The sequence below is a fragment of the Diadema antillarum genome, unplaced genomic scaffold (genome assembly GCF_040938485.1).
Source record: "Diadema antillarum isolate AM-2024a unplaced genomic scaffold, OU_Dant_1.0 scf00000001, whole genome shotgun sequence".
Taxonomy (NCBI): domain Eukaryota; kingdom Metazoa; phylum Echinodermata; class Echinoidea; order Diadematoida; family Diadematidae; genus Diadema; species Diadema antillarum.
In genome coordinates this window covers 998,882-1,013,455 of record NW_027270890.1, presented here as the reverse complement: position 1 = coordinate 1,013,455, position 14,574 = coordinate 998,882, and the positions used below count along the sequence as shown (strand labels likewise).

At 39.4% G+C, this 14,574-nt stretch overlaps 1 protein-coding gene across 1 annotated transcript in view; it reads left to right on the top strand.

The window, feature by feature from the left end:
* LOC139721104 (uncharacterized) overlaps nt 1–5,673 on the top strand; it is a 51,288-nt gene extending 45,615 nt beyond the window's left edge. The window contains exons 23-24 of the mRNA XM_071632467.1: nt 4,455–4,732; nt 5,369–5,673. Of these exons, the coding sequence (XP_071488568.1) occupies nt 4,455–4,732; nt 5,369–5,673 (583 nt within the window). The remainder of the gene's footprint in view (nt 1–4,454; nt 4,733–5,368) is intronic.
* The last annotated feature ends 8,901 nt before the right edge of the window (nt 5,674–14,574 follow it).

Below are 14,574 nucleotides of genomic sequence, written 5' to 3'. Positions count from 1 at the left end.
AAAGATGTACAATGAGCATAGCACAAACAAAAAGCATTTCATCAAGTCATGATTGCACTTATCCCTCCGGACTAAATGACAAGCCTGTGAATGGTTGCTGGTTCTTATGTAAAACATAAAGGATGAAAAGTTTTGTAATTTGTAAACTTGAAGATAGCGTACCAATTGTGTTTGCATGATAGTCCTTGTTTCCTCATGTCATGACAAATTGGGGCAAAGTCTGATTTTCTATGTTTAAAGAATGTAGAATTTTGAAACTTCATTTACATATGTAGATATATGATTTCAACTATTATATATGATATGGTAAATGAATAGACTACTTTTAGCATCTTAAAATCAGTGTACATTTTGTATGTTTGTGATGCCTATCAAACCAGCTCAAAAGGAAAATGTAATATCATTTTTGATTCCCTGGAATATCAGTGTAACTATTGTATATTTGTTTTCTTCAATAATCTTTGTGTTGATTCTACCTCATGACAAATGTATATTTATGAAGAAGATACTGTGTGAAGTTGTAGATTTATCTTAGATCTATTTCAGATATATAGGAGAACACAGTATTGCACATGTTTGGATCAAGTTTGGTGTCTGTGACTGTCTCACTTGTAAAGTAAACTTTGTGTGTTTGAGGTATCACTACATCCATGAAGATTACTGGCAAGTGTTTGCAGAAGAATTGTGAAAACTATCTTGCCATCCCATACCGTGCTTCGTAGTATCTATATTTAGAGGGTTTTAGGCAAATAACTCCTCTCAGTGAGGGATTCAAGTGTAGTACAAGTCTTGAGTGTACAGCAGCTTGAGGTTCTCATAAGATAAAGTTTCACTGATTCTTTTTTTTTTAAACACAGTGGACACTGACAGAGGAAAGGTTCAATCAAACTTCTGCAGAACACTTATCATTTGTTTAGATACACGTGGGATTTTTTTTCAGAGTCAAGATCCCCCTGAAGCTGAAATAATGTTTCTCCTCACAGTGCATGTTTTTGAGGCATGTGTGCAGAAGGAAATCTGGGGCAAAGAAGATCATACAGCAAATGCCAATTTTCTAGTCCAAAATGTTTAGTGGAATCAAAATGGAATTTGAGTACATATTGTAGTTGCTTCAACGCAAAAACTGAAGTAATGTCACCATCTGAATGACACTGTGTCTGAAGTGCAGTTTGACCATTATCTTGAACAGACCTTGAGCTTGGTTGGGTCACATTGCTTGATTACACCTGCCCTGTATCACCATATACATTTCTCTTTGTTTTTATCTTACATGGAATATACATACAGAATGACCTCAATTGGAAATGCCCTTCATCATATCTTTGAACTTAAATTTGTCAACAAAGTGCAATGTCATACAGTCATTTCATAATTACTTGCATAGAATACATCACATACCTATATAGGCAAGGACTGAAACAACTCAACCTACTTTCTCTTTTCATCTTGTTGTATTCTGCAAAAATACATCTATCAGTACATTAGACTCACCTCTTTGCCTCTAAACATGACCTTTGAAACACCTCAGGTTCCAAGATGTTCTGGATATCCACCAATTTTGACCTCACACAACTCTTCTTTTTTTGAGGGTTTAGGCATCAATACAGCTGGCCACTAGATGGATTTGTCACATTTTGCACTTATATCCCTGTGCCTAATAACTGAGTCAGTCATGAATTTCAGATTATTCATGACATGTATGGAAAGCCAAATTTAAGCCAAAGTGTACCCTCAAATGCACTAAAGCATGAATGTCGCATGATTTTAAATAGAATTATTTGTAAGCATACCGTTTTAAACAAGCTGCTAGTAGAGCAAGTTTATTGTTAGGCCTACCAAGTAGGTTTAAGAATTGGAGTTCCAACTGGCTGTAATTATTCAAACAGTTGTCAGTGTACTATTGATGTACAAAAGAATTCCACAGGTGCATTTGTGCCTTTGATGATCAATATGTTCGATGCTGCTGTCTTGCTGAGCAATCTGAAGATTCATTGTGAACGTTAACATAGTGTTAGCTATATTTTGCTTGTTTATTAGCTCACCTGAGCCAAAGGATCAGGCCCAAACTTGGGATAGGATCTCAATTCCTTCAAATGGGCACCCTGCCCCACCTTGGGGAACCCAGGGGGCCAACCACCCCCCCCCCCCCCCCCCCCCCCGGCAAATTAAAGAATCTTTCAAAATCTTCTTCCCTAGAACCAGAAGTGACAGAGCTTAGTTAATACTATGAGTTAGTACATTGATGACTATTGTTTCAAGATTGTACACGGTGGAATCAGGGATGCCCAGGGCCATTGGACCCAGGAGAGGGGGGTGGGATGGGTCCCAATGGGGACCTAAATTGTACATGTTTACATTCTTCTTGAAAACCCCTTGATGAATTTTCACCAAACTTGGCAGGTAGCATGCCTAGGGGGTAAGGATCTCAATTTGTTCAGCTGGGCACCATGCTCCCTTTGGGAGCCCTTAGGGGGCCCAAACCTCCTAATTAAGGAATATTCAATTATATTCTTCTCTAGAATCAGAAGTGATAGAGTTCTAAGTCTTTTTTTTCCAAACTGCATAGTCCAACTTTCTATGTACAGTGTACTTGGTATTTTTGCCAGTGTGATGGAATATTCCAACGGACACCAATGCCCCCAGCTCTCAAATCCTTGGTGGGATCGAATTGATGCTCCCATTAGAGTTGGCTCTTTGCTGCTGGCAAAGCTTCTACGACAGACAGGACTAGTTTGTGTTTCTAGCTTGTTGAGCCTCAAGTTGACTTCTGTCTTCTAGTTCAAATCTCTAATGGCTGATTAGGTGGTTTTACCCTGATGTTCCTTTGTCATGACTTTCATTTGTTTGTTTTTCTTTTACCCTTTGTTGTGTTTGCTGAAGGTGTATTACCGATAGTATTGTTGCTGGTCAAACCAAGGAAGTATGGTTCTTTCATCCCTCCTTGGTCAAACCAACAGGTGCTTACCTGTGAAGCCTGCAGTTTGCCATCTTGTGGTCCTGGCCATGCCACCTGTGGTTAAAGTGGTTGTATGTATTGTAGAAGTTGTATGTCAGTGTTCGATGTAGCAGTGCTTTCTTTTCCTGCCAGAACCATCATCATCCATTTCAAAACGTGGCTTAATTTCCTGTGGGAGTCAAGCTAGTGGTAGAATCTGTAGTCATGTTGAAAGCATGTAGTCCACAGATCCTCCTGTATCACAACTTGAGGAAATGACAAAGTAAACTGAGGGTGAGTAGCCATGGTAGTGCAAATGGAACATGCATAATGAAGTGATTCAAGCATGTGGACTAATGAACTCTCCTATGACATATTATTGCCCACCAAAGTGTACAAATAAATTTACTTCACATCCAAATGATTGAAGTATTTATTTGTTGGTGTGACTTTGAAATAGGGCCAACCTTGACTAACCATGCCATCATATGTCAGTTCCAGTAACTAAGTACACATATTCTATATCATTGTGTATTCTGAATGACTTTAGTAAATTATGTTAAAGAATTAAAGCCCAAACAAAGTTCTGGTACGCCTGCAAAAGTTGTCAAATTTTGCTCCAAAATGTGAACGTATGCCTAGGAAATGTGCGGAATAACGCTGCAATAACAAGATATTCGATGGGTAACGACGAAAATGGGAAATATTAACCAAAAACGTTCAGTCTCAGAACTTACCCGAACGGGGTCAGGCTAGACTCGGACTCGGGGATAACTCGGCCTCGCTTTGCTTGACGGCGAGATGAGTTGTATTGGTTGTCCCTCTGGATTGTACAGTGTTGTACTATGCATATGGGAGCGGCCTGTATAAACTACATTGTAGCGTTCTGGCTACTCGCAGTAATGGTCCGAGTTGTTACAACGCGCGCATCAAAAACCTCTTTGGCGCGCATGCAAAATTAGTGTGCGCCTCTCAAGCACCTCTAAAAACAATCAAAGACGCTTGATAAACAACAACAAAAACTTCAAAGACCGCGCGTCTCAGCAACTGAGGTGATGTGCGTATACTACATGTAGTAGGCTTGAGGACCGCACGCTGTCCATTTGTTTTGTACAGGATTAGCACGCACTTTCCTGTCTGCTCAGTAAGGCCTCGTTTGGTACCCGTAGTATTATAGAGTACTGATGAACATGGCGATCACGAACTGTGTGTAAATTGTCTGAAATAGGGTCGAGTTTTCCCTGAGACCGAGTTAGTCTGGAGCCTTCTGGGATAAAAGTTGGTCTACCTACTTTTATTATTTTTCTCAAAATACTCCAAAACGACTCATCATTCCAGCAAATCGCGTCAGCCAGGTAAGTTTCTTTGTAGACTCTTTCGATATATTGCAAGCAAATATGAAATGGTGCCAGATGGGTTCTCAAGCCCTTACCAGAACTTTGTTTTCACTTTAATGTTTGCATGAAGAAAATAGGAAATTTCTAATGTTAGATTTCTTTGTTTCTTTTATTCACATCAGAATAATTTCTAGTGAAGAGCGGCATTCCCAGCAAAACCACAACCCATCAAGCAGAGATCAGCCAACAATCAACAAAGCTGTTAAAATGAAACACACTCCACAGAACTCTGCAGGAGAGACTGACGATATATCAGGCATGAACCAGCAGCTGATTCCAGCTAGAAAAAGAAATGTGATACACAGTGATGAAAGCCTGAAAGCTCGTCAGGGAACGTCCCTCACAAACCAGCCTGGCGGGGACCCTAGGAGTGAGCAGATTTCTCTACAGGGTGTGCAAGGTAGAGGAAATACCTCAACACCTAAGCTGAGAACTGGTTTAAGAAGTTCTGTATCTCAGAAATTATCGGTCAAAGAGGGTAGTAATCCTGCTGGACACGAACAACATGAAAACTTAGGCCATTCAGCTGACAGAGCAGTACAGTTGTCTACATTTCCTATGAGGCAGGAGAGATTCCAAATAATGGCACAACAGGATCAACAGAATATGGAAGAAAAACATAGCCAAAGATCTCCAATGCAGAATAGCAGGGTCCCTGGACATAGTGGGATGATGGCAAACAGTCGCACACTGCGTAACTCATCTATGGCAAATGATAATGGGCACCATGCAGCTGTGCAGCTTAGAAATGGACACTTGTACACTAATGCATGTTCTTCAAATAAATTGGTAAACCCAGAAAACAAAGCTAAAACTGCAAGTGGCCATTGTGCAAGGAAGCAGGCTCAACATTGTGATAATGTGAGCAAAAGTTGCAGTCAAAGCTCAATGCATGACCTCTCTAGTGAAGGAAAAGGGAGAAAGTTGTCAGCAAACGAGGGAGACATAACCTTGCACAAGAGTAAGCACCCCACAGTGTGTTCAGCTGTGAGTGAGGACATCATGCTTCCACCTGTAAACATATCTCGTGAATCAGTGGAGACATATAATACCACCCAACCTTATCACCATGACAGAGGTGTGGATGTAGCATCACTCCAGAACCATCCATTTCTAGATGGGGACTTTAGTCAAGGTTCAAGGCTATCAAAGAGAGTTTTGGAACTACAAAGCAGCTTCTTGAATACGCAGCCGGTCAGGGACAATGACCAACAGAGGGCACACTCCACTATGGAGTACAGAAGTCATTTCACCCAAGAGGTTGTAAAATCCACTTCACTCAGCAGCAAAACATCACATGAAGACAGTGGGATCAATAGTCCTGCATACATTCATCAATGATTAGACCTACATCACAATTTGACGTACTTTTACACTAAACAACAACAACAAAACAAAACAAAAATTGACATGTCCTTACAGGAGCCTGGTAATGCCACTGAATATCAACTTTCTGATTGTGTGCATGTTACTGATATGACCTACAGAAGACAATGCAGGAAAACATGCAAGTTTTGCACAGCCTTTGGAGAAGGTGCATTCCATTGTCTTGTCGATCATATCAGTGCTTTACCAGTGATTGACAGACAATATCACTGACCAAATCTTTGGTTTAGAAAGATTTTTGTGGGCACTCTGAATGAAAATGGTAGAAAAATTATTATAAAATGTATGGCACATACACTGTATTTAGATATTGCTTTGGTCACAGAAGTTATTATCAAAGCATTATGAGTCAACACAAGTCAGCATGCATTTGCATTGCATTGTCCCTTTAAAGGTTCTCTGTACTGCAAGGGGTAGGACATATTTTTGTGACATCCCCTATACTTTATATCAGTCATATTTGTCATCTGGAAGTTGTGTCACTACACACAGAGTCCCAGTTTGCAACAAGAGTTACACTTTCTGTTGCAACCCAGACTGACAAAAATAACAACAGACTGAAAAGTGATACATCATGAGGGAAAAACAGGGAGCACAGTTTATCGTTTGTTTAAACTATTCATTATGTTTAAATTATTCACAACCGCACAAATGCTGAGCATTCTGAGCACAACTCGCACGATCAAGTCCCCCCTCCCCCTCCCCCCTCCCCCCTCCCCCCTCCCCCTCCCCCCTCCCCCTCCCCCCTCCCCCCTCCCCCCTCCCATAGTTTGGACTGCAGACTGTTGATTTTTGCTCTTAACTCTTAACGTGCCATGGTCGCCGAATGGCGACCTTAGTCCTGACGTGCCATGGTCGCCGATCGGCGACCAAGAAGAGCGCAAAAAACATTGGTCAATTAAGTTCTTGTGGTACCAAAACGCGTTACAACAAGAAACTGCCATTTGCATGTACTGGTAGCTGATTAGCATATCCATCGTTTCCACTAAAAATATGAGTATGCTTATATTGAAAAATTTTGAGTAAATGCGTGATTTTTCAGCTAGATCTATTTTTTTCGCGTCGGGAAAATCCACAGAGAGCGCACCCTCTGCGAGATGTGTATAGATCAAATGTCTCATTGATAAACCACGCGTGTGTATGCTACTGAATCTGCGTGTGTTGTCTATGCGTTTCCACTCGCATTGTTCTGCTTGGGCGCTCTCCTGCGGGAGCGGCTTTCATTTTGTCCCTAAAAGTGGGTAAAGCTTTCGTTCGTCGGTCAAGTCTTTCATCCTTTTGTCTTGGACAGTGAACTTCACTAATCGTCCCCTTGCTAGCTTATACAAAAGAAGAACACGCTTTTGTTCTTGTCTATGTACGTGTACAGTGGACGGAGAGTAGACCTGTAAACCAAGGAATTGCACGAGCACAAACTCCTCACGTACAAAGGCCTGCCGATTTCAATAGAGTACGCCCGGCCGTAGTAGAGACAAAAGAAGCATTAGTGGGTGCTTCCTTCTCAAGTGGACAAAAGACACTCTTCCAGGACTCGACGCGGGATTTACTTGAGCTTTAAATACAGGATCTGGGACTAAAGGACACAGATTTGGGAATGAATTACCAAGGCAGAAAATGAAATTGAAAAGACAAATTGAACTGCCAATATCTTTGGAATTATACAACTCTAGAAGACAAATTTGTTATCATTTGAAAGAGGAAATGTAGCTCTAAAACTTTCTCACAGAGTCAAGGGAGCGTTCTATTGAAGAAAAATCATGCCTGACTCTTTCTTTCCATACTACACAAAAAAATGTAATAATTTTTTAATGATATCGATTATTTCTTCAATATTTCAGGTTCAGATAGATATTACAGCAAACTGACTACATGACACGAAAGAACAATCATTTCTTGTTATTTGTTGTGAAGAACCCAATTCAAAACAGACAATAGTTTCAAAGATATGGCAGTTTTAAATTACATTGTCAATTCAGTTCGCAAACTTTCTGGCGTTGGGTAAAAACGTCTGGCACGTTAAGGGTTTTGGGTCTGGCACATTAAGAGTTAAATGGAGACCTATGAATGAGATATGTGTGAAATTATGCTATGATAACATTATTTTACTTGGGCAATGATGAAAATGCAAAATATTACCCAAAAGGTTTGCTGAAAGCATTGCAATCTCAGAGCATTGCTGAACGTGGTTGCTACGTGATGTTTAATCCTTTGAGGATGGGCTGATTTTGCTACAACACACATTTCCCCATGACACTTGCCCAATTATACTCGGGACTTGTCCTCAACGGGGTATTAATCGATTACATCAATTACAATGTATCAAAACAGTAGCAGTATCGATTAGTGTGAATACTCCCACTCAAGCAAATAACTATATACATTTATACTACTCCAGTAGATGTCAAACAATATTCTACCTCTGCATGAGTTTTTCACTCTCCTGTATATACATGTGTGCTTATTTCTGTGTATTATATCATTCATTCAAACACTGTAATTCAAGGAATGAGTGAAATCCTCAGGCAAATAAATGACATTTGCTAGATTAGTTAAAGTGATTTTAGCAAGAATACAACTGGTGATCACCAGCAATTGAAGACGATATTAAACAGATTCTATTCCTTGATGAACTCTCTCCATTCTTACCCTGTATGTGTATTTACATGTATTATATATCATTTTATAATATCATTATATTGCATTCTCCAAAGTAACATTGTTATTCCTGACAGACTGTTTGGACTATTTCAGACTATGGACTCAAGTGGGGCAGAAAGCATTGTGCCTACATCTGTCATGTAAAAACTTCAGCACCTACCCATTCTTCTAGTCTGGTAAATGGTATGATAAAAGGTGAACCTTGGATGAGAGTATGGTGCAGTTATGATAAAGAGAAAGTACATGTAATTCAAACTACAGTGTACTCCTGTTACAACAAAGTCCTTACTGGGACCGGCAACTTTCTTTCGTTGTATCGAAATTTCTTTATAACTGACAGTATGGTGTATAAACATATTGGTGATAATTTTGGAACCTGAATGTTGATTTCATTGTAACAAGAATTTCATGATAACAGTGTTCATAATATAATGGGAGTGCACTGTATTGTTCATGAGCATTTTGTCAAGACTTTGATCTTTTAGAATATGACAACTCAGGAAGTGCATTCTTCCACTTTCAGGCATGGTCTGTATTATATGTACCCAGTGCCTTAGACCCATGCTTCTCAACTGGCAGGCTGCTAAGCTCTCACAGGTGGGCCATGATGTCAGCCAAAAATGAATTTTTAAACATTTATACTGTATTTGATATAATTATGGGCCTCAAAAAAAAAAAAAAAAAATGAGGAGCCAAAGTGGGCCTTGGGATGAAAAAGGTTGAGAAATATGGCCTTAGACAATGTACTTCCTGTTTTACTGATGCATTGTACTTCCCTTCATTTTCATTGTATATTGCTTGAATTGGAAATTCTCTTAGGGACTATAGTTCTTGTGTTTTTTTAGTTTTGTGTGGAAAATGTCTTTTCTATGATTGTTTCCCATGTTTGACATTGACATTTGTATTAATACAAGACGGATGAACTCCACTCCAACATGTTTTCCTGCCATTGCAACAAGTGCATTCACAGATCTTTCCATTTATTTATTATAGCATGCAAATTCAGCATGAAAATGAATTGTGCACACCATATTGCAGTTGAATTAAAGTTGAAGCATTCTGTTGTGCATATGCAAAAAAAAAAAAAAAGAATCTCACAGTACAAATAACGTGTTCACAAATATGAGTACATCTTTGTAGATGTATACATCATGCATTTTGTATTGTAAATAAAATATTTCTATACTGTAAAGACATGACTGGAGTTTGGAATGTTTTTCTGGTGATTCAGGGCAATTTTATGAGAGAATCTGTATCAATACAGTGTGTGGAGAATAAAGCTCACATGCACACAATATCTGTGGTCTTCCTAAAAGTGGAGCAGATACTGTTGACAGAATTAAGAGTTACTGTATACACCATGTTTTGTGGGGGTTTTTATGCCTCCGCCAATAAGTGTCGCTGGAGGCATTACTGTATATGCCGAATATTTCGCGAGGCTTTTATTTTCGCGAATTTCGTAAGTCAGCTGCTATTCGCAAAATTAAAAACACACGAAAATATTGACTCTAATGCCGATATGAATGTGACGTATTTCTCCGTTCATTACAGGACTCCACGATCACGAATTTAGCCACTCGTGAAATTGTTGTGAAGTCCCGATTCGCAAAAATTTAGACTCACGAAATGTATGGCGTATACAGTATGTTTTCGGGTTGTCTATAGCTGTCCTTCTGTCTGTCCGTCCGTCCGTAATCAATTTTGTGGACAGCTTAACTAAAAAACCATTCGAGGTATCCTAATGAAACTTGGTAGGTAAATGTATGAGGGGGTGAAGTTGTGCCTATCAAATTTTAGGTGCAGATGCTCAAGGTCAAAGGTCAAGGTCAAATGCTCAAAATTTCACTATTTCCCCCATGTCTATGCAATGCCTGATGGTATTTTCTTGAAACTTAGGGTATAGAGTACATGCATCACCCAATAAAGATTCTCAGAGTTTGGGGTCGTGAAGTCAAAGTTCAAAGGTCAAGTGAAAATGTTGAAATTTCACTTTTATTTTTCGCATCTTGGAAATGGTTCAAGGTATCTTAATGAAACATAGTACATATGCATGTACTGACTGGCAGTGATTATCTAGGAATTTTTGGGTCATGAGGTCAAAGATCGGGTCAAAGGTCAAGGTCAACTCATTAAATTGTACTTTTTCCATCATATTTATGCAATGCCTGCCGGATTTTTCTTGAAATTTGGTGTATATACTACCCAACAGAAATTCTCTGGGAAGTTTTTGGCCAAAAAGTCAAGAGGTCAAAGGGTCAAAGATCAAGTGAAAGTGCTAAATTTCACTTCTTCCTCCATATGTCGGAAGTGGCACAAGGTATCATGAAACTAATATATATCCATGTTGCAGAGACTCCAACTCACCTGTTTTCGACGGGAGATCTCCCGCCGAAAACCCATTTTTGCAAAATGTCTCGTTCTCCCGTTTGAGATTTAATTTCTCCCGCCCTGGCTCTGTGTCTCCTGTTCGAAAGGATTTCTTACTTATTGCTTATTGTATGTTGCAAAAAATAAGCCTTATACAGCACCAGAGAGCATCTAGAACCCTGGGAACTTCGCGCTTCACACACATCAATTTGGAGTCTCCCGTTTGCTAGGGGTTTCAGGTGGGAGAATCTCCAGATCAGAAGGTGCTTTGGGTTGGAGTCTCTGCATGTTGTGCCTGACAGTGATTCTCTTGTGAATTTTAAGGTCATAGGGTCAAAGGCCGCAATTCTAAAGAAACTTTAAAAGCGTAAACTGTAAAAAAGTACTGTACTCATACAACATACTAGACTTGTTGGCTCTGCACTAAAAAAGGACCTACTCGCACTATTGCAAGATGTTTGCAATAGTGAATTGTATCAAGAGTTCACATAGCAGACGAGACAAAATATGGTGTATTTTTCTGAAGCACCATGAGCACTGAAAGGTGGACCTGTGCGCTATGCAAATAGCCACTATTATTATTATTATCAGGTCTAGGGCAATTACCCCCTGGGCAATTACCCCCGGACCCTTCCCCTGGCCCTGATCCTAATCCTATTCCTGAACCTAATCCTAATCCTATTCCTGAACCTAATCCTAATCCTATTCCTGAACCTAATCCTAACCCTAACCCAAACTCCTCTGGGGGTAATTGCCGGGATACTATTATTATTATCATCATCATCATTACAGCACAGCCACTAAAATGGTAGCCTATGGCGAATCAATATATTTGTCTATGCAGTTCATTCAATACGCTCTTGTAGTGCACAATAAAAAACAAGCAGACAAGAATGCACAATTTGATGTGCTGCTAAAACATCCTATATAGATAACAATATGGAATATTTGTGCATGCACAGGAATTTAAAAAAAAACAACAACCTCAGAGACTCCAACTCTCCCGTTTTTGACGGGAGATCTCCCGCCGAAAATCCATTTCTGCAAAATCTCCCGTTCTCCCGTTGGAGATTTAATTTCTCCTGCCCTGGCTCAATGTCTCCCGTTGGAAAGGATTTCTTACTTATTGCTATCGTATGTTGCAAAAATAAACCTTAGATAGCACCAGAGAGCATCTATAACCCTAGGAACTTCGCGCTTCGCACATATAAACTTGGAGTCTCCCGTTTGCTAGGGGTTTCAGGCGGGAGAATCTCCAGATCAGAAGGTGCTTGGGGTTGGAGTCTCTGCAACCTAGAGATGAGAACAGTAATAACCCAAGACAGGTGGCTATGTGTTAAAGAAGGTCTTGGCCATGTTACGGGCCATCTATTCCATTTAAAAGGGAATGTGCATTGAGTCAATACATCAATATGTGTATTAGTAAACACATCAATGAAAGTTTGAAATTGGACTATCCATTCAAAAATTATGCATTTTCAAAGTTTGGGGGCAGCCATTGCTGGATAAGAAAACTTCAACACATATGAAAACGATACAAAAAATTGAAATGGCGGCACAAAACTTTAAAAATTCATAAATTTTGAATGATTTTTCTCAAACTTTCACCGATGTGTTTTACCAATGTTGTGCATTCACTCAATCCACATATATATTATGTTGCATGTTCCTGTCAGCACCTGTAAATTGGGTGTCCCAGGTGACTTCTGTGAAAAAAACCCACAATCTTAATCCCATTCCAACACCAAATAGGCCACCTTGTATATGACATGAAAGTGGGGCATAACATGTAAGTTCGAACTATAAATGTAACAACAAAAAAAAAATTTACATTTTTATTAAATTCATTGATCTTGACCACCGAACAAGGATTGACCTTTCCCCTTTCTGCACATAGGCTGCAATCAACGTCACTGGGTGTACCCCAGTGATATCTATGGATAGCAATATTAGGTTGCATCAACGTCACTGGGTGTACCCCAATGAAATCTATGGAGAGAAAATGGTGACCTTATGGCCTCTGATTTTCACCCGTCTTTATGGGCAACTACTTGATTAATTCTAACATTACATACTACTGGATAACATTACCAATGGTACTACAACCTTAGAACTTCCACACCATGGCCACAAGAGATGTCGCATGTGTGTGTACGCATGTTTGGGCAATCAGAGTCTACAGTTTGCAAGGGGGGGGGGGGGGGGGAAGGGGGGTGTCCAGGCAGGATAATCTCCTGTTTAACCCGTTGAAGATGGACAGATTTTGCTACAACACACATTTTCCACAGACACCTGCCCGAATATACTCGGGACTCGTCCTCGATGGGTTAGGAGATACTTGGGATTTGGAATCTCTGTATTTCGTACATAAGTTCTCCATGCAAGAGTCATTGGTTAGGTTCCCTATCCATAGTGTAGGACTGGAGCACCATAAACTACTGTTTTGTGGTTATATTTTACTGTGTTCTTATTTTTGGCAAATTAATTGTGAATTAATAACTTGCAAAAATATTGCCAACCATAATACAAATGTGCTGTATATCAGCTCAACAGTGGGAAATCACTAGCTTTTTTCCCAAAAAGGGATGACTTTTTTCTCATTTCATCACTGCATTTCCCTCACAGCATTTCTTGTTGCAAATACATGTACAATCATTTGCTAAATTCTCTCAGCATCTCACTGCATGAAATTTTATATTTGCAAAATATATGGCATATACTGTAAACAATGAATGTAATGTGGCATTATTCCACTAATCAGAAGACATGCTATTCATACAGTCGACTCCCGTTATGCAGGTTTTTTTTCATAATATCAAAATTTCGTTATAACCGAAAGAATACACAATAAAAAATATACAGCAGACAATATTGGGGCATGATTTTTTACTTTGTTGTAACCGGAATTTTGTTATAACCGTGCTCGTTTTAACGGGAGTACACTGTACACCTCACCTTCCCTCCTCAGACATCTACAATACAAATGCAAATCAATTCCTTGTAATTCATATGTACACCAACATTTTATTTTCAAACAAATTATCAGTCTGAAATTTGCTATCTTTCAGACACACTGCTCTGCATAACATTGTCAAGTATAAAGAAATAATCATACACATTGTACTTACAGAAAGTACATCACACATATTTAACAGTGAAATTTGGATGTCTAAGATTGATATGAAGAAAAACAAAATCTGTCAAAATCATCCAAACATATACAAATGGCAATTTGACCAAGAAAGACTACTGTATACGCTGTTATTTTCGCGTACAGATATTTTCGCGGACGAGGTCATAGACATTTTCGCGAGGTGTTGTTTTCGCGAATTGACGCCGACGCTTACGTTAATGCTCTATCAACAAAGCGCATGGAGACAATTTCGCGTGTTGTTAAATTCGCGATCCAACTGCAATTCGCGAAAATTAAACCCTCGCGAAAATAACGGCGTATACAGTATTTCTTGGTATACGATCATGTACACTTTAACACGTGCATGTGTAAACATGCCTTTATATTAAAATGGATATTGAAACATTTTACACACTGACAATGTCAGTCTCAAGACCTTCACTGATTGGCATATTCAGCACGTATGGTGACAAGAGTTGGTAATTTCCTAGCCCTCATTTACACACAGCAAGCCTTCCTACAACTGTTACATCTGGCTATGAACTAGTCTTGGGTTAAAACTTCTGAATGCATTGAAATCATAATCATGGACTATGTTAGGTGAACCATGTCTAGATTGTATCTGTCAACACTGAAGGAGCGTCTTTCTTTGTGATACATGTACACTGTATATCAAAGGTTTGTGCACATGACACAAT